A 20,936-nucleotide genomic window follows, 5' to 3' on the forward strand; every position below is an offset into this window, starting at 1 on the left:
TGAATCCCGCGTCTGCTTTTTCGGCACCGGAAAGTTGTAAACTATGTAAAATAAGCCAAAACACTATAAGAACAACATCATATTGTGAAATATATCAATGAATAGAGACAAATTATGATACAAAATAGCGATGCATTTTGGACGTATCAATCTTCGAGTTTGCCCTTTTGTGTGTAACGGTTGGATTTTGGCTGCTGCCTATATATACCCCTTCACTCACCTCTCATTCGTGGGAGAAGCACTCAAAACACACACTTCACTACCAGGTCCATTTTCTGAGAGAGAACCACCTACTCATGTGTTGAGACCAAGATATTCCAATCCTATCATTTAAAACTTGATCTCTAGCCTCCCCAAACTGCTTTCCACCAAATCAACCTCTCCTACCCATGCTTATTCTGTGAGAGAGTGATATGTGTTGAGGAGACTATCTTTAGAAGCACAAGAGCAAGGAGTTCATTGATCTACCACATCTATTACCTTTTGTAGGGTGGTGCCTCCTAGATTGGTTAGGTGTTGCTTGGGAGCCTCCTACTTCGTGTTGTGGAGTTGAACCAAGATGTTTGTAAGGGCAAGGAGATCGCCTACTTCGTGAAGATCTACCGTGAGTAAGGCTAGTCCTCCGTGGACGGAAGGTATCATGGAATAGACCATGCCTCTTCTTTGTGGACCCTCTGTGGGTGGAGCCCTCCATGGACTCTCATAGCCATTACCCTTCGTGGGTTGAAGTCTCCACTAACATGGACGTACGATAGCGCCACCTATCGGAACCATGCCAAAAATCGTCGTGTCAACCTCATGTGTTTGATCTCCCTGCCTTACTCCTCTACTTTACACTTGCATGTTTTACTTTCCTCTGCTATACTATTAGAATTGCATATGTGGGGTGTACTTGACCTGCTATAACTGTCGTAGCTGCCTCTCAAGTAAAATTGGGAAAAGGGAAAATATATCTTGTCAAGTAGTCTAATCACCCCCCCTCTAGACATACTTCCTATCCTACATCTTTGGGATTTTTTCACATCACCTTACACCACCCTATTCCTTTGTTTTTTTCTTTACCTCCCACACAGTGGAAAACAAATCTGAATGAATCTTAAATTTCCATGCAGTCATAAGTTATTTAATAATGTCTTTATGGGAAAGAATCAATCACTATCAATCTTTAATTATCAAATATAAATTAATTAACCTTACCATAAGTCACTAAATAATCTTAATTAATCTTTCCATACATCATCAAAATGAAATTAATTAACAATACCATATGTCGTGTAATCACATTAATGCCACTTGACACATCCTACCAAATCTCTACTTGGTAGGTTCTCTTCTACGATTTTTTATCCCACCTCCCTCCCTCCCTTCCCCTTGATTTTTTTCTTTTTCCCGTTGCCATCACCAGATCGCACTAAAAACTACACAATGAAAGAAAAATACGCCGCCACTTCCCCTTCGATCAAGTAGCTTCCTTCATATAGGAAATCCTAAATGAACGTTTAATAGAGATGTACCATAGGGAGGAGATCATGTGGTGGCAGAGAGCTAGGGTCAAGTGGCTTTCTACAGGAGACAGAAACACAAAAAATTTCCACCTTTGAGTTAGCCGTCGGTGATAGAAAAACATGATCAAGGCGCTACAAAACTCGTCAGGTGTGGAGATCTCCGACCCAGAAGAGCTAAAGGCACTAGCGAATGACTTTTACCAGTCCTTATACCTCTCTGAAGGAGTGCAGAACATGGAGGCGGTGTTGGATCAAGTGCCATGGAAGGTAACAACCAAGATGAACTCCAATTTATGTGCGCCATACACCAAGGAGGAGGTCAAGGTTTCTTTATTTCAAATGTTTCCCACTAAAGCACCGGGGATCGATGGATTTCCTGCCCACTTTTATCAGCGACACTCGGATGTTTGCGGGGATGAAGTAACAAACATAGTTCTCAGAATTGTGAACGGCGAGGAGAGTCCAGAATATATCAATGATACTATGTTGGTCTTGATTCCTAAGGTAACAAACTCCACGATACTTGCTTAATTCTGACCCCTAAGTCTATGCAATGTTTTGTATAAAATAGCCTCTAAGGTGATAGCGAACAGATTGAAAGAAATATTTCCTGACATAATTTCCGAGGAACAGTATGCTTTTGTTCGTGGAAGGCCTATCGCAGATAACATTATATGTGCTTATGAATGTTTGCACTTTATGAAGCGATCAAGAGCTAAATCAAACAGTTATTGTGCTTTAAAGTTGAACATGATGAAGGCATATGACATATTGGAGTGGGCCTATCGGAGAGGTATCATGACAAAACTAGGTTTTGATCACCATTGGGTAGATATTATCATGGGCATGGTCTCTTCAGTTTCATTTTCTGTGTGTTTCAATGGTGAAAAGCTAGAATCTTTTAAGCCTACATGAGGTATCCGACAGGGAGACCCAATCTCCCCCTACTTATTCTTGATTGCAGGAGAGGGCCTTTTGTGCCTCCTTAAATCAAGTTCTCATTCGTGTTTGATAGGTATACATGTGACTCCCACGGCTCCCACTGTTAACCACCTCCTGTTTGCACATGATAACTTGTTGCTATTCAGGGCCAGCGGGGAAGGATCAGTTGTGGTGTTAAACCTACTTCATACATATTGCAATGCTTCTGGACAGAGGATCAACAATGAGAAATTTTCTTCAGCAAGGGTTTCCCTGCACAGTTGAGAGAAATTGTCAAAAACAACTTGCATGTCCACAATGAATCTTTGAGTGAGCGCTATCTTGGCATGCCGACTGATGTCGGACACTCGAAGAATGGTATGTTCAAATATCTCTGGGATCGTGTTTGGGAAAAGATTAAAGGATGGATGGCAAAGCTACTTTCATCTACTGGTAAATAAGTTTTGATTAAATCTGTCGCACAAGCAATACCAGTTTACTCGGTGTCTTGCTTCAGATTGCCACGAGGTTTATGTGACAGTGTCATTTCTATCATCCGACAATTTTGGTGGGGTTCCAAGCAAGGGAGGAGGAAGCCTAGCTGAGTGGTGTGCGTTATCATGACCACACCTAAGCATTTGGGAGGTCTAGGTTTTCGGGATATGGAGATATTCAACCTTGCACTTCTAGCAAGGCAGGCCAGGTGGACCCTAGCAGATAGCTCATCTCTGAGTGCCTGAATTCTCAAGGTTGCTTATTTTTCGGAGTGCTCTTTGCTTCAAGACGAACTGGAAGCACACCCGTCCTAGATATGGCACGCGATTTTGGATGGGCGAGATATCTTGGCACAAGGTGTTATACACAGAATTGGTGACGAAGAGACCACTAATATACGGCAACACAACTGGATCCCAAGAGACAACTTCAAGCGCCCCATCACAGCTCTTATAGGAAACCCTTCGGGGAGAGTGGCGCAACTCATAGATGTTACATTTGCAAGCTGAATGAGGACTTGGTCCGGACTGTGTTTACTCACTTTGATGCAGAGGCAATTCTCCGGATCCTGCTATGCCAACACTTTGTTGTCTCTTGAACACTGATTTTTGGTATTGGCATCAAAAATTGCCATCAGTGTTTACTCACTTTGATGCCAACATCGTGTTGAAGATTTTTGGTCTTGGCATGAAGAGTTTCAAGGAAAATTCAGTGTGCGGTCGGCTTATCGCATGATACTCAGGACGAAGCATAGCCGGGAGGCCTGGTTGCATGAGGAGGGCGGAACATCATATGAGGACAACGAAACCAGCAAGTGGCCTATGATCTGGCATATGCAGGTACCCTCCAAGCTCAAGGTGTTTGTGTGGCATCTAGCCCGGCAGTAAATGCCGACGGGTTCAGCCTTGAAGCACCGTCACATGGCGACGGAGGACACTTGTCTATTATGTGGGGTGGTGGACACTTGGAAACATGCGCTGATCGCATGCCCGATGGGGGGGGGTGTCTGGGCGCTGGCGCCTTAGGAGTTGGTGCAACACATGGTAGAGCGAGGGGATGAGAACCCGAAGGATTGGCTGTTTTCATTGCATGAAATATTAACGAAGGAGCTCTCCGATCGCTTAGTGGTAAGATATGGGCACTCTGGGGAGTCAGGCGGAAGGCAATTCATGAGAAAAAAATTCAATCACCATATTCGGTTAACAGTTTTATATCTAGTTATTTGGGTGAGTTACAGTGCTACCAATGGCGATGGCTCCGACTAGTGCGAGACCACCGAGATGGCTAGCCCTCTGACACACAATGCAAAAGTTGAACGTTGATGTTGTTGTGTCCAGATATGATTTTGGATGAGTTGGTGTGATTTGTAAAGACCATGGTAGTATGTTCATGGGAGCTTCGATCCTTTGCTTCAGAAGCAGTGTGGACCCGCCGACTCTTGAAGCTTTCGCCATTAGAGAAGATCTCGCATTAACAGATGACCTATACTTGAGACGGATTCAAGTTGCGTTAGATTGCAAAGTGGTAGTACAAGGCATACAGAAGGACAATTCAGGGAGCTACAAAGCAATTATATACATGAAATAATAGACCACTTCTCAACTTTTGAATTTTGCAATTTTAGTCATGAGTTTAGGAGCTCAAATTATAAACCTTACAACTTAACGAAGCATGCTCTATTTTTTAATAGTGTCCGTCATGTTTGGTTAAGACACCCCGAAAATCTATCATCCGTCCATGTAAACATCATGACGAATTAATAAAGCTTCACAACGTTTCAAACAACGGTGGAGGTGGTGACACACTTACACACACCACCTCTAGAAACTCTTGCCACACAGCTCAAGAAAAAAAAAACTCTTGCCACACGGGTCCGGTTCCTGTTCCTGTGGGGAGAGTTTCCAGCGTCTCGTGATGGGGGCACAGGACGAGGGTACTGGCCGGCGCCCGCCGCCGCCAGAGGCCACCCCTGGCCAGCTCGCCGCAACCGCGGGCACGGCGCCGCCGCCCATTACCGCAGCCCAGTTCCTCTCCTGGAAGCAGCGCAAGGTCGATCTGCCCCTTTTCTCTCCCTGGCTAAGAAGTTCCTTTACAAGTCGCCATGGATTTATGCCTGAGCTTTCCCGTGATTTCTTCTCCGTCCAGCGGCTAGCTAAGTGCGCTGTGGTCTTGTGGTGGTTTCCCCTTGGCTAGACTATGGAAACCACTCGTGATTTGTAGGCTCCTCTCTCTGGATGCACTCCAGCATGTGTGATTATGTGCCTTTTGTTTATTTTTTGGTGCCATGTGCACTAGTATGTTTTACTAGGATTGGAACGATGGGTTGTAAGTTCTGTGTTTGATTGCCTCCTACAGGGCTTGTACACGAATAGGAAAGGATAAAGATAACCAATATAATCGCATCATGAAGCGCCCATGTGAGAGACATCTCGGATAATGCAAGCGGCTTTATGTAGGGCTTCGATGACATGTTCTCTGTTAATTAGAGATAGCTACTGCATTTAATCCCAGATATAAGTAATGTTAGAGTCTCTATGTGTTTACTGTTTAGGTTTAATCATCAAGGAAGAAATGATGACCATTGGCCAACATAGACAAGAATAATCTGATACAACTAGATCCGTAACCAAGTATCCTTTCTTTGTGTGTGTGAATCGGTCAAATATAAATTCCGAATACATATCTTATTGTATTCGATGGAATTGATGGTCAAAGTGTTGCATTAAAAACAAAGTCAGTGTCCCAACTACCTTGCATTTGGGATCATGAGTATATGTGCAAGTACCTACCGAAGTACCGAGCACTGCTTCTACTTATTTCAGATGCAACATTGTGAACAACCACAGCCAGAGAGTGCTGAAACACGTCTTTTATTTAAGCACTATGTCAGCACCTTACTTCGCTAAACGTCTCTCCAAGAACATGATTTTACATGCCCTTAGATGATAATACTTTTCTTCATCATCTCGAATAGATCTACTTGAGTGGTTAACTGCAACTTTGTTAACTTTTTAGTGTCTATGAACAACGGATATCAGATACTTATCTGTAATATGTTTCCCTTTCCTTGTATATATTCTAGGTTATTTGTCGGACGAACGATGCACACTTCTTTTTTATTATTCTGGTCCCTGGGGAGCCTCCTGAGATACACATGCTGTTTTTGTTAAATTGTACTCGCTCTGTAGACTAATATAAGAGCGTTTAGATTACTAGAGTAGTGTTGTAAACGCTCTTATATTAGTTTACGGAGGGAGTAGATTTCTTCTTACCTTCTTGTCCATTGTCTGGGTAATTGTCATGGATGTGTTATATTTCTGCCTTTGAATTGATTATCTTTTTAATTCTTAGCGAGCACCTGTTCTCTATTTGTGTGGTTGTACGGGTCCGGTTTTCATGCATAGTTTGCTCATAAAGTTACACCTGCTATTCAGGATAGGGAGAACTGCATTGCTTGTGCATTTTATTTTGCTTTCAGTGCTCTGCAATCTGATTATTAAGAGAGGTTAGAGAGTTTCAATATTTATAATCTGTTCTTGGAGAGATAATTCAACCTTTTGTTCTTTATATTATTTTTTGCAAAATGCAACCTGTAATGATTGGTTCCTTTTTGTTTTTATGTTGGTGGAAACTTTAAGCTTATTTTGGATGTTGCTTGCTCAATAATAAAAAGCTGCGCTTTGATATTCTTGTAGAAGTTTGATAGTTGTTAATGCCAAAGATCATGCAAAACGGTTGTTGCTAGAATCCAGATGACGTGTGATGTGTGGTTACCATAGTTTCACCCTATTTTTTCCGGTTCTAATTATTGCTGTATAACTCTTTAAAAGAATGTGACATGATCGTTTGTGATCATTACTTGTAGGTATACATGTGAAATAAAAAATAATGACATTGTCGAACATAAACCAACATTTGTGTTCTGCTTTGTTCTTACCAGATCAATTCTGACTTTCTGAGTTCCCTTTCCGGACCCGTGCTCTTTGGATAACAAAGCACATGTTGCAATCTGACTGAATAACATGGGAGGGCCCATCTGTGATGTTAAGTCATGATAATCTGATTTATTTCTTGAAAACAGGATGGTCTGTCTAATCCATCTTTATAAATGGCCGGTTGTTACAGTACTTTGTGTTTTGTACTGTCTCTAAGCTGTTTTGCATGCTGCAATTCTCTCAAAACATCAAGATATAAGACTGATTTATACGAATCTGTATGCTTGGTTGTTTTTTGTTTTCTGATCCTACTGGCAAGAACTACTTCGTTTTGTGTCCTACATAAGACTAACATTGATCTTAATAGCATCTTTGTTTGGTTTGAACTTCAGGATGCAGAAGAAGCTGCAGAGAAAGCTGAAGCGGCTCGGAAGCGAGCCGCAGATATAGCTTCAGGCACAGTTCAAATGAATGGCCGGGAGCTGTTCCTGCAAGAACCCTGGGTGTTTGACAACAACATTTACTGAGACAACCAAGTCCTGCAGAAACACACAGAGCATGAGTGTATGCCATTTTCACTGTCAGAATCCCACGCCATAAGAGTTTGTACGGGCCGTTTGAGCTCTGTTTTATGGAACCTGTACATTGTTTTTCTACTGATAAATGGGAACAAAGACAATGCTCTACAATAAAGAAATAATCGTACTTTTCACATTTCAGAGCATCCAGATTTCGCGAATGCTGAATATAGTGTATCATTCCGCTATAGCTCTTTCTCAACCTGTGTTTAGGGCTTGCGGCTATGATTACTTTCTCTGTGCCTCGATATAGCTGCATATAGCAGCTATTGGCAATAAAAAAGAATAATCCTTACTAGTACAAATTACTCTTGTTTCTTTTTTCCTATTCCCTCCGTCTCAGTTTATAAATCCAGTACATGTATCCAGGTCGTTAATTTGACCAACTTAATGAGAGGCACATATAACAAAAATATATATCATTAAAAAATTTAGATGTTTTATTTTCTAATGATATATTTTTAGTGTTAAACAATATATTTTATATAAGTTAAATTAACGATCTAGATACACGCGCATGCCTTCTAGGCTGTGGGAAGGGAGTAGTACAGTACCTAACAGCCCGTTGGCATGTAACAGCATCAGTTTGTTTGGAGAAAAAACTTGGTGAAAGAGGGGTGTTTGTATTTGCAGCTTCATCGAGCCAAATGGTCTTGCGATCATCGCCATTCGAGCAATTCAGAAACACCACAATGGTTCGCTGATGAAGTATTTTAGATGCGACAAAGATATCTGTAAGTGCTTATTGACTAGTGAATTTGAGATACTGGAAGTGGTTGGTCACAAGTGAGCGAGAGATATTGAAAGATGATGTACTACGTGTTTGCTTATCAAAAGAAAAAAAAAACATGTTTTCTTAAAGGGGCCATTTGCTTTTAAATTCGTTACTCGTACGGGATTTGCCAGGTTTCAACTTGTGCAAAGCCACTTGGTACCATCTCTTTTCCCTCCATTGTACTTGGAGCATTACACTGGTTGATTCGATGGGCAAGGCCACTGGGCACACCTATTTATATCTGCACATACTATGGATTTGAATGGTAACACATCCCATGAACTGAAGCATACAAAACTGTAGATTGTAGTTTTCTTAGCTTCTGTTTCCATCTCTATTCACCAAAGCAATCATGGTTTCATTGTGCCTTAGGGATGGCGGCATTGGGAAAAACAGGTCATCAACTTCTGGAAAGAACTCCACTGAGAGCCATCGGAGCCGTACAATGTGTCTAGATGACACCAAGGCGAGACTCTGTTTCTGAAACGATAGTAACAAAGATTCAGAATCTGTACAGGAAAGGGAAAGACTGCTATACTGCGATTGCGCATCTGAAAGAAAATACTTTAAATTCAGAATTAAAATCTCCTTGTGTCCGAAAGAAAATCACACATGGGATGTGCCTGCACTATGGAGGATTGACAAATGTTTTTTGTATTCAACATAAAGTTGTTCACTCTTGTTTGTGATATGTTTTTGGCTGTCATTCTTTTTACCAAGCTAATCAGAAACAAATAGCGCTCCCAAGACATGGCCAGTTTTCAGTGATATTGTTTTCCAAATCTCTTAAGAAGTGAACTAAACTTTGTCAAGTTAGGTACAATCAATTCCTGATTAGATGTTAGCGTTGATCCTGCTATACATTTTTCTTTCCATGTTTAAGCGGGTACGGTATATGATTGTGATGGCAAGAGTGGATGGATGTTTGTTAGGGATGCCTCGCTTGTAAGTTGTAACATAGAGTAGATGCAATATTTGTTTTTTAGAAGAATATTTGATTCTTGAAACATCTATTTGTGTTGCAATGTGGTTCTCTCACTTGTAGTTATGAATTCAACCAAATGAACTATTGCAATTTTGTGGGCACCCCATAACAAGCTTTGCACAAACTTGTGCAATAGGAGGTTAGGCACAAAGAAGAATAGTGCCCTGCTCTGCTGGCTGCTGCTAAGTTATGCATTTTGACTTAACTATGATAGGAAATCAGTGGACTTGTTGCCTTTCAATTCCAGGGTGACGGGACTTGGACAGTTAGGCCACACGAAAACTGAATTGTTTTTAGAAGTCAACATGAAAGCTACTGGATTTCATTAATGCTAGTATTTAGATTTTAAAACACAAATGCGTCCCACGGGGCTGCACAAAACCGAGGTAACAATCCTCAAGAAAAATCCTTCCTTCACTATACTCTTCTTTCCCCTTTCTTTGTGTCAAACAGTTTGTTTGTTTGGAGAGAAAACATTTGCAGCTTCATCAAGCTAAATGGTTCTTCCATCATCGTAATTCAAGCAATTCGAACTCCTAATCAAGAAGTACCATGTGGTATGTCAGTGAGAGATATTGGATGTGCTTAGTGACTAGTGAGCAAGAGATACTGGAAGCTGATGGACCTCCAACTTTTCATAGGAAGCGCTTACTGGCTAGCGGATGAGAGATACTGGAAGTGATTGATCACTAGTGAGCGAGCGATACTGGAACATGATGTACGAGTTTGCTTTTCAGAAAAAAAATCATGTTTTCTTGAAGGAGCCATGTGCTTGGAAACTTGTTATGAGATTGTCAGATTTCAACGTGTGCAAAGCCACCTGGTACTATCTCTTTTCTCTGCATTGTACTTGGAACATTTCAGTGGTTGATTCAATGGGCAAGGCCACCGGGCACACCTATTTATATCTGCATACACCATAGGTGAGTGGTGGCACATCCCATATAGTGAAGCAAACGAAGCAGTAGATTGTAGTTTTCTTAGCATATGTTTCCATCTCTATTCACCAAAACAATCCTGGTTTGGTTGTGCCTTAGGTATGAGCGGTATTGGGAAAAACAGTCCATCAAATTATGGAAAGAACTCCAGCGTGGGAAACAAAAGACATACAATGGGACCTGGTGAAACCTAGCTGAGACTCTGTTTCTGGCACGATAGTTCAAAATATGTATGACGATACGGCGAAAGGGAAATGAGAGTACAAGTGTTGCCCCAGCGTAATGGAGGATCAAGCAAATGTTTTTGCATTTCAACATAAAGTTACTCAATGTTGTGATATATTTTTCGCTGTCATTCGTTGTGCAAACATCTTACCATAACAAGCTCTCAAAACATAGCCAGTTTTTAGTGGTTTTGTTTCCAGATGTCTTAGTGAACTAAAATTTGTCAAGTTAGGTGCAATTAGTTTCTGACTAAATGTTAGCGTTAATCCTGCTATACATCTTTCTTTCCGTGTTTAAGGACATGCGAGCATGGTATATGATTGGGATGGCAGGAGTGGATGTCTGTTAGGGATGTCTCCTTGTAAGTTGTAACATAGAGTAGATGCGGTATTTGATTCTTGAAACATCTATTTGTACCGTGATGTGATTCTCTCACTTGTAGTTATGAATGCAATTGAATGAACTATTGAGATTTTGTTGCCAACCCATGACAAGCCTTGCACAAAATTTTAGAATAGGAGGTTAGGCACAAAAAAGAATAGTGCTATGCTCTGCTGCTAAGCTGTGCATTTTCACTTACTATGATTGAAAATCCGTGAACTTGTTGGGTGAAGGGATTTGGACAGTTAGACCATATGATACTAGATTTCATTAATAGTAGATGTTAAGACACGATTGTGCCCCATGGTGCAGCAGAAAAACGAGGTAACAACCCCCACGAAAAAGCAAAGGCACTAACATGGCTACTTCCTTTGTGCTATTATAGCTGCATATGGCAATTGTTGGTAGCAGGGAAAAGACCCCTCCTTCATAATACTCGTCTTTCCCTTTCATTGTGCCAAGAAGGAAGTTTGCATAAACAATATTACTTTGATTTGAGAAAATAACTTTGAAACAGGGGCGTTTGTATTTGTAACTTCGTCAAACGAAATGGTTATGCCATCATCGTCATTCAAGCAGTTCAAACTCCTAATCAACAGGTACTACGTGTTGTCTGTGAGTAAGAGATACTGGGTGCTCTTAGTTAGTGAGTCAGAAATGCTGTAAGTTGATGTACTTTTAACTTTGCAGAGGAGCGTTGTTTTCTCTAGGAGCTTTGTGCAAACCCACTCGGTAGGAGTATATAACTGCTTAAACTACAATCTTTTACCAGCACTGTACTTGGAACATTAAAATGGTTGAGGCAATAAGTAATGACAAACCTACTTCTCCAAGGCAAGGCATCATACATTTTTTTCCTTTCTATTTATACCATAGACATGAGTGGTTACACCTCCCATGCAGTGAACCAAACAGAGTTATAGATATTGTTTCCTTAATCATATTTGAGTGATAGACGTTGCAATTGCATTCATGGTATGGTTGTGCCTTAAGGATGTGGGGCGTTGGAAAGACAGCTCATCAACTTCAAGGAAGAACTCCACCAAAAAATGGCTCCATGTAATCAGTTGCTTTAGAGATACTAGCAGACAACAGCGGTCCACGTTATACAGATTCTACATGTTTATTTGTATCTCATTTTTTTTCGTTTTTGTGTGAGAATATTGTTTGGCTGTGTGCATCTTAGCTATGTTTATCTTGGTACTCATACTAAAATGGTTGTATGCATCCCTAGTTGGTGCAGAGACTGGGAAGTGAAAATCTCTCCCATTTTTAAAGGCGACGTCTATATGTTGCTGGGGAAACTCCCCCTCCGTTCCCTCCTCCCCCCTCCCAACCCTAGCCGCCCCACTCCCTCCCCCTCCCTTCCTCGCCGCCGCGTGAGGCAGCCGCCGGGCAAGCCCGGGGCGTCAAGGATCGTGGCGGCGGGGCCTTGGCTGCCTTGCGTCTGCGTGGGGAACTCCGGATCTGGAGCGGCGCCTCCATGGGCGAGGCACGACAAGCTAGCAGCCGTGCGGGTGGTGGATCTGGCGTCCGGGCCGCGCGGGCGGCGGGATCCGGTGGTCGTTGGCGGCCGGTGGCGGTTTCTGTGGTGGCCGGTGCGCGCGATCTGACGCATCCCCTCCTCCCATGTTCGGCGTGCGGGCTAGCCTGGTCGGGCCGCGCTTCCTTGGGTCGCCGGTTCCGACAAGAGGCGCTGCTGGTGGCGGGGATCTAGTTCGGGCGAAATCCCTAGCCGGCCATGGCCGGCCGCGTCGACGGCGACGCCTGAGGGCGCCGTTCCCCTCCTTGGAGGCGTCAGTATGGACTGATCCCCTCACTTCCCCTTCCCCTAGGTCTCCCGGGCGAAAGCCCTAACCTTGTTGGGCGGCGGCGGCGCTCACGGCGTCGTTCCCTTCTTGAAGGCGCTGCTTTGGGAACCTTGGGGCTGGGTGGCGCTTGTAGGTGGTGGGCGACGGCGGTGGTGCGGCCCTATCCTAGCATGGATCTACGTCCGCTGCTTGGAGATGGACTAGCGTAGGTGGAGGTTGTCGTTTGGCGTCATGGTGGCGTCGATGGCAGAGGCACCTGCCAAGGCTGGCACATCAATCTGCTCTGAAGATGAACCGGTGGAAGATGGTGGCGGCGACACATGTGAGTGCGTCACACCGGTTTGTGCCCGTGACCCGGTATGTGGCCCGGTCGGGGCCTCCGGCTTTAGATGTTAGGCTCAGGTGAGAGGTCTGGGTATTTGGCTCAGTTTGCACCCCTTCATCATATGGATAGGAGTAACGGCAGATGTTGCCAAGATGGCGGATTCAGGCATATTGTTGTATTACTTTGTAAGGTCCTCGAGAATAATCAATAAAATGGTCACATGCATCTCCCAGATGCAGAGACCGGGGATCATCCTCCTTTTCTAAAAGAAAGCTATGTAGAGACCGGGTGTAATGCTTAAACCTTTTAAGTAATAAAGCGCACCTTCTCAAAAAAAACTGGCAGCAGCGGTCCACATCAAAATGGTCAATTCCCAATGGCACACAAAAGCTATGGTCTATGTTTCAAGCATCCTGTAGTGCATTTGTGTTTTAAACATTCCGAATTGAAGAACTACTCCCTCGGTTCCATATTAAGTGTCGCTGATTTAGTACAAACAGCTTTGTTCGTCTCTCGTTGTCCTCTGAAAATAAAAGAAGGAAAACATGCATTGTAAGGTATCATCCCTCTGTGGAGACCGGAGAGCCTCCCCCGGCGTCGCCCCCTCTGTGGCGACTCAGGGGCAACCCTAGCGCCGCCGCCGCCGCGCTTTCCCCCCTCTCTTCCTCCCCTCCGTCGCTGCCAGAGGGCGCCGCAGCACTGGCGCGTGGCCCCGATGAAGGTGGTAGTGGGGATCTAGTGCCTCCTCTCTGGATGAAGGGCTTCAGCTCCCGGGGCGGCGGCTCCGGCTGGTGGCGCGCGGCGTAGCCTGGACGGCGAGCGGCATCGGCGGGTACTGGTGGGCGTCCTCCATGGCTGTACGGGCAGCATGGTGGTCGCGGACGACGGTACAGTGACGGCGCCTCGCAGTCCGTTGGGCCTCCGTGGTGAAGCTTCAATCCGGCCCAATCTGTTCCAGTCCGCGCCTGCGCCGGTTCCAGGTGGCTGCAACCTCCTTCTCCTGGTGCTTGCTGGCCGGATCTAGCATTTGGGTGAGGTGGGGCCCGGATTCGGTCTTGGCGGTGGCAACGGCGACGGCTAACTCGGATCCGACCATGGTGATGGTGGCGTCCCCTCCGCCGAGGATGACGGGCCAGGTGGTGGGGAGACATAGTTGCCGGTGAAAACTGAGCTGACGGCGGACGATGGCGGCATTCCACGTCGTTACCTTGAAGAAGGCTTCGTTCTGTAACTACTGTTGATCCACTCGTGCTGCTCCGGGGGAAACCCTAGGATCTGGTTTTCCAGATCGTACGATGGCGGCATTGCGGTGTCGTTCCTCTCTAGGGAGCATCGTTTGTGGAGCAGCGCTGGAATACAGAGGCAGGAGGTGGAGCGTCTTCGTCCTGCACGGAGCTTCGTTGGTGATGTTAGGTCATGCCTAGCCGACAGGTGCTACGCTTTGTCATGCCTGGTCGGCAGGTGCTACGCACGGCATATCTTACAGAGTCTTCGCGTCTGGATGGACGAGCGCAAGGAGGTGACGCCGTTGGGCGCCGTGGTGGCGTCGACGGATGGCCGGACTGGCAAGGATGATGCAGATCTCTCTCCTAAAGATGGGTCAGCGGTTCGATGATGATGACGGCTTGTAAAACGTGTACATGCGGTGTACGCTTTAGGTCTGCTGCATCGACTGTTAGTTCCGATACGTTATGTGGATGGATCAACGCCGACACCGACTTTAGATATGGGGAGTGAGAGCACTCCACATTATCGCGTTTTGTAGGTGTGAGAGGGGGCTTCGGGTGGTTTGATGTATGTTTTTGTCACACCTTTGTTGAATAAGTAATAAAGATGGTTGTATGCATCGATTGATGCAGAGGCCGGGGGTCTTAACCTCCTTTTCTAAAAAATGCATTGTAAGGTACAACCATTTTAATCTTAACCAGTTATTTAACCTTGGAAGCCAAAGATTTCATGGATAACTTCTAAAGTATTCACGAGTGAGTCCAAACGCATTGCATATCAGCAGACGGCACCGCCTGTTGAACAAATTTTCCTTGATATGTACCGAAGCCCCAACAAAATTGCATTCATAGTTACAAATGCGACAGGGCAAGAGGGGAAAACTTTGAGGTGATCATTTTAAAAAGAACTTACAGGTGATCCCTGAGAAACATCCACAAATCACATAGCAATACAAATACATGTTTTCAAGAATCTAATGTTTCATCTACTCTATGGTATTGTGACTGACCAAAGAGTGACAACGGATGAACTAAACAACATATAACAAAACAAGGTACAACATGATCTGAATTGTATTTCACACATGATTGTTAAACACAGATACGACATATGGTTTCAAATAATGTCGACACGAACAAACAAGAAATCCAAAACTTAGACCTTTTAACCTTTTAACAATATCCTTCGCCCCCTCCCGTCGCTCCCGTGGGCGACCAGGGGGTAACCCTAGACGCCGACGCCGGTCCTCCCTCGCTCATCCTTCATCCTGGTCGCCACCAGCAGCGCCGCCGGGTGAAGCCTAGCCGGCAGGGACGGCGGTGAGGATCCTCTCCCCTTCACGTGACATGGCTGGCGCAGGACGCCCGTTCGTGAGGAGGCGCCGGACTAGCGCACGGCGCGGCGGCGCAGCATGTGGATCCTAGCGGCAGCGTGCGGAGCGCGTCGAGGGCTGGGGTTCATTCTTGCGGCGCGGTGTGGCGGCTGCGGGAGGGGCAAGACATGGTGGTCACGTGCGTCGTCGAGTTTGGGTCAGATTCTTTTGGATCCGGCGCCCGGACGCCATCGGCCAGCGCAAGGTGGTGGTACTCGTCACTGTTCAGATCGGATCTTCATTGATCCAGATACCCGCAGTGTGCTTCTCTCCTGCGGTTTCCTGGCATTGCCGGCATGGACGCGGATGAAGCTGGTGGAGGAGATTCAGATAAGGGGAAACCCATTGGTCAGCCCTGGCCGGCCGCGCCGCCGACGATGCTCAAGGGCACCGTTGTTCTTCCTGGAGACGTCGGTCTACGTCTGCTCCTCCACTTCCTACCTCACTGCCTCTCGGGTGAAAACCCTAACTCCGGTGGGTAGCGGTGGCGTCCTTGATGTCGTGACCTTCCTGAAGGCGTCGCCTTGAGGGCTGAGTCGTGATGGGTACTATGTGGGTCATGAACGGTTGCTGGTGGTGGGCGCTCCTTCAGGGGAAACCCTAAGATCTCACTTTCCAGATCGGATGATGGTGGTACTGCGGTGCCGTTTCCCTCTTGGGAGCATCGTTTGTGGAGCAGCGCTGGATGACGGAGGCAGGAGATGGAGCGGCTTCGTCTGGCCCGAAGATTTGGTGGAACTGTCAAGTCATGCCTGGTCGACAGGTGCTACGCTGAGTCATGCCTGGTTGGTCTACGCACGACAGTTGTTCCAGAATCATCGTGTCTGGACGAGTGAGCGCAGGGCGGTGGCGCTGCTTGGCACCGTGGTGGCCTCGATCATCTTGCACGGAGCTTTCGATGGAGATATCAAGTCATGTCTGGCCGACAGGTGCTACGTTGTGTCATGCCTGGTCGGCACGTGCTACGCACGACAAATCTTCTAGAATCTTCGCGTCTGGACTGACGAGCCGTGGTGGCGTCGACGGATGGACGGACTGACAAGGATGATACAAATCTCTCTCCTGAAGATGGGTCAGGGGCCTGATGATGATGGCGGTGTCTAAAATATTTGTATGTGGTGTATGCTTTAGGTCTGCTGCACCGGCTGTGGGTTCCGATACGTTATGTGGATGGATCGGTGACGACACCATTTTTAGATATGGGGAGTGAGAGCACTCCACATTATCGAGTTTCGTAGGTGTGAGTGGTGGCTTCAGATGGTTTGATGTATGTTCTTGTAAGACCTATGTTGAATAATTAATAAAGATGGCTGTATGCATCGATTGATGCAGAGGCTGGGGGTTCGAACCTCCTTTTCCAAAAAAAAGACCTTTTAACTTTTAAGCAGCACCTCAGACACTTTTAGCTTATACTCCAACTAGTAGTTCTCCCCAACTACAATTATTGAGGAACGGAGGGAATAGTTGTTAAGGAAAACAAAATATATCTTTATTCTTCTAATAATAAAGCAAATAGTGTTGCTGATCGTCCGTAATAAAATTACATCCGAAGTTGGTTTAAATTATCCACTATGCCACCCATGAGTGAAAAATGATTTGAATTTTTTCTATCAAAGTCGTCGTCCCGTGTGATTATTACGCCATGAGGCCGTGAAGAATCATGAACGCATGCGAGCTGTAGTGGGTTCATGGACCAACCCATGTTTTATTATTTCAATTTACGTTTTTCCTTCTTTAAATTAATTTGTTATTTTCCAAAAATCCATTTTTTTAGTTTTGAAAACAATGTTCGCGAAATCAGAGAATGTTTGGAAATCAAAACAAAGGTTCAGAAAATCAGAAAATGTTCACGGATCCAAAAAATGTTGATGGTTTTCAAAAACTGTTTGCATATTATAAAAGAATTCACAAAATGTGTATGAAATTTTAAAAAATGTTGCGAAAAACTAAAAAATTACGAATTCCCAATTTTTTCCCTATTTATAAAAAAGTTCATCGATTCAAAAAATGTTCACCCAGTAAAAAACTGCCCATGCATTTCAGAAAAAAGATAAGTTTACATCAATTGACAAAACTTGATCACATGAATAGTGCTTTTCTCTTTTTATTGGAGCAACCACGAATTGATGGGCCAGCCCATTTTTTATATTCAACAAATATAAAATGTTCATGATTTTTAAAATGATCATTTATTCAAAACATATCCGTGAATTCAAAGAAAATGTCTATGAAATAAAAACAATGTTGAGAAAAACTAAAAAGTTCACTATTTTCGAAATTTGTTCCCCATTTTTAGAAAGTTCATAGACTAGGTAAGAAACTGTCCATGTATTTCAGAAAAAAGATAAGTGGGCATCAATCAACAAAATTTGATCACATAAACACCACGATCATCATTAACGAGGATGGAAGAAAAGATAAATGGCAACATGATGGGCCACCGTGTTAAATAAAAAAATAGAGGATGCTCATATGTCGGGATATTGAGCCACACTTATTTGGCTATAACATAATATTTTGGTCTTATAGCTCCTGTGCGACACATTTCATGGGAATTGGAAGGAATGCGACGTGGTTCAAAAAAATGTCTGTCTTGCGACACGTTTGAGCCCGGAAATAGCCCACGCACAACATGGCCCTTAAGCTCAACTGACGCCCTCGTTGTTTGTTAGGGGTTGGATCCACCACTCATCCACATAAGTGTGGGACCCACCATTTGTCCACGTACATGTGGGACCCACCTCTTCACATCTAGAAGAGACGAGCGCCCGCGCGGGCCCGGGCCCGTCCGCCCGCCGCCGCCCATTGCTTCTCCTTTCCCCAATCTTTCTCTTCTCCGGCGACCTATCGCAAATGTCTTCTTCCTCCGCCACGCACTCAAAGTGGCCACGGTATGGTCCAGTGCCGCTCACAAGGTGCCCTGATTGCCCACGCCCAGAGCCTCTTAAACAGTGGGTCAGTAAGACCGATGACAATGGCAATCTTGGGCGTGAATTTGTGAAATTCTTGAGCAAAACAATGACAGGAAAGGATGACAAGGTTAGATCTCGGTTCTTAGCCCGTCTTTCGTTGTCGTTTGCTCTGATTTTTCCATTTTTCTCGTGAATTTGGGATTTAGGGTTCCTGTTGTTGTTTTCAGATCCTGAATTCGAGTGGATGGATGATTATATCGAGAGGATTAAGTTTGAAGGCTACATTGATTCGAGCCGGGCCACAACCTGGGAGCTCAATTTGGCCGGAGTGCCGCGCTATGGAGGATCTGGGGAGCTCGGATAGAGCGACGGCTAGAGTCGTGCCAATGGCGAGGTATGTGTCGTGGGAATAAACCTGACAGTAGAGGTGTAGGGTACAAATGGAGAGGCAGAGTCCTAGCTACGGCAAGATTGTACGCAAGATGTATGAGTTCACGCCCCTCTCTTGGAGGTAACAGCCCTACGTCTCAGGTGTTCGGGAGCTCTTGCAGTGTGGATTGTGTAATACAGGGGGTGCGAACCCTTGTGTCAGAGGGGAGGGGTGGCTTATATAGAGTGAGCCACCTCTCATCAAGGCCTTAGCATCTAAGGGCTCGATCAATATGAGTTAAAGATATATGTTACTGATAACGTAGGTGAGTAATCAATGCTACTAAAGACCATTGGATGAACGTATGTCCGTTGGCCCTCGTGGGCGACTTCTGGTCTTCAATGCCGACTAGAATCCTTCCGAGTGGATGCGGGTCGTCGAGTCGATGGGAATGTAGTACGAGTGTTTGCGTACCGAGTGACTTTTTAAGTGCCATCTTCATCCAGTCGGAATCTTCTGTCTGACATTTGGTCTAATAATGCGGTACCCTTGGGTAAGACATTTTGGTCAGGACTATGACCCTACCCTAGGTACATACCCCCATCATTAGCCCCCGAATGGATCGAGGTTCGGGTGACGAAGGGGTCGATGCGAGTTCTTGTCGAGTCGTTCCGATCTTGGACATTTTTCACGGATTGATAAAACTTCGGGTCGACTAAAATCTTCGTCATTCACCTTGATCGATTCTGTTGCGAAGTTCGCCCGAGTGATTTGAGATGCTTGGACTCATTCTGAGTGACTGACAGGATCTTCTAATATGACTGATCACTGCGGCAGGTCCAGATCTCACGGGATTCGAAATTTTGATTTCCGCGCGCCTCGTGGGGATGACGCAACTGTAAGGCAAGTGGAGCAACGACACCTCGATTATCACGCCGTCATCATCGCCACACGTCATGTCTCCTCTGATATCGGGATAGGCTGAGATCTGAAGGGCCCACCATTCGGTGACTCAGTCGGTCGCTTATATAAATGCGTGTGGGGCTAGGGTTATGGCTGCACCTTGATATTTTCTTGCCTCTCCTCCACCTTCGTCCCACCAGCCTTGCTCAATATTTCCTTCACCACCACAGCCATGCTGAAGGGAAAAACCTCCAAGCTTGAGCGCGCCAAGAAGGGCGGCAAGGGGAGAAAACCCGGTCGGGCCGCAGTGCCGCCAGGGTGGATACAGGGGGAGTTTCTCCCGTCCACCGTGAAGAAGGAGGATATCCTGGATCTCGTTGAGAACGGGATGGTGGTGGAGAACTCTTGGAGACTGCCGGAGGGGGAGCTTGAGCCGACACCTCGCGATGGGGAGCGGGTCCTTCTCCTCACACATGTCGAACGAGGTTTCTCACTACCTCCACACCCTTTCTTCCGAGGTCTCCTCTTTTACTTTGGGATACAACTTCACCACCTTCCTCCGTATATCGTGGCATACCTTTCCGCATTTATCACTTTGTGCGAGTGTTTCTTGGGCTGCCCTCCTCACTGGGGGTTGTTCAAGAACATATTCACTGCTCGGTCCCAAACAGTGAAAAAAGCAAATCCTGGGGACACTCGGACCAACATTATCCAGTTGTGTGGTGGTATAGGAATCCAGAAAAGGAACAGGAGCACTTATCCTCCAATGACCCTTCCCGAATCTATTCGAAACTGGCAGTCGACATGGTTGTATTGCAACGATATTGCATCCCCGAACATGTCGACTAGCATCCCCCCTTTTACCTTAGATTGGTCGGCTTCCCCTAGAATATTGAATATATTCGAGGATGAGAAGGAAGAAGTGGATATGTTGGGGGGGGGGGGGAGGTGATCAGCTTGGTCAGAAATGGGCTAACTGGTACGGACGTGCTGGACACGTTCCTCAGTTGACGCATCCAGCCCCTTCAGGCGAGGGACCATGCCGTGTGGCATCATTTTGGTTCTGAAGATTCCACTGGGTCTCACCCTGAGGAAGTCGATCAAGAAACAGTAAGCCAGTGGATCAAGGGCATCACTGGTCCTTGTGACAACCTCGTAGGATCCAAACGAGTCGCGCCATATTATGCTGAGAATAAGCCACGGAAAATGGTATGTTACATTATTTCCGACCGTGTTCATGTCTTCGTCGAGTGACTGCAGACTTGTCCGATTGAATTT

General features: G+C 45.4%; 1 protein-coding gene across 1 annotated transcript; it reads left to right on the forward strand.

Moving 5' to 3' along the window:
* Positions 1–4,801: 4,801 nt before the first annotated feature.
* LOC123436008 (zinc finger CCCH domain-containing protein 15 homolog) lies at positions 4,802–7,570 on the forward strand. The gene is made up of 2 exons (XM_045115605.1): positions 4,802–4,970; positions 7,249–7,570. The coding sequence occupies exons 1-2, from the start codon at positions 4,836–4,838 to the stop codon at positions 7,381–7,383; spliced, it is 270 nt and encodes an 89-aa protein (XP_044971540.1). The 5' UTR covers positions 4,802–4,835; the 3' UTR covers positions 7,384–7,570.
* The last annotated feature ends 13,366 nt before the right edge of the window (positions 7,571–20,936 follow it).

Source organism: Hordeum vulgare, chromosome 1H (assembly GCF_904849725.1).
Source record: "Hordeum vulgare subsp. vulgare chromosome 1H, MorexV3_pseudomolecules_assembly, whole genome shotgun sequence".
Lineage (NCBI taxonomy): Eukaryota > Viridiplantae > Streptophyta > Magnoliopsida > Poales > Poaceae > Hordeum > Hordeum vulgare.

What these genes read in the sequence shown, in the direction of transcription:
- LOC123436008 (XM_045115605.1), top strand. Translation starts at nt 4,836, where the DNA reads ATGGGGGCACAGGACGAGGGTACTGGCCGGCGCCCGCCGCCGCCAGAG. An exon ending in TCTCCTGGAAGCAGCGCAAG is followed by an intron (nt 4,971 to 7,248) that starts GTCGATCTGCCC and finishes TTTGAACTTCAG; the next exon opens with GATGCAGAAGAAGCTGCAGA.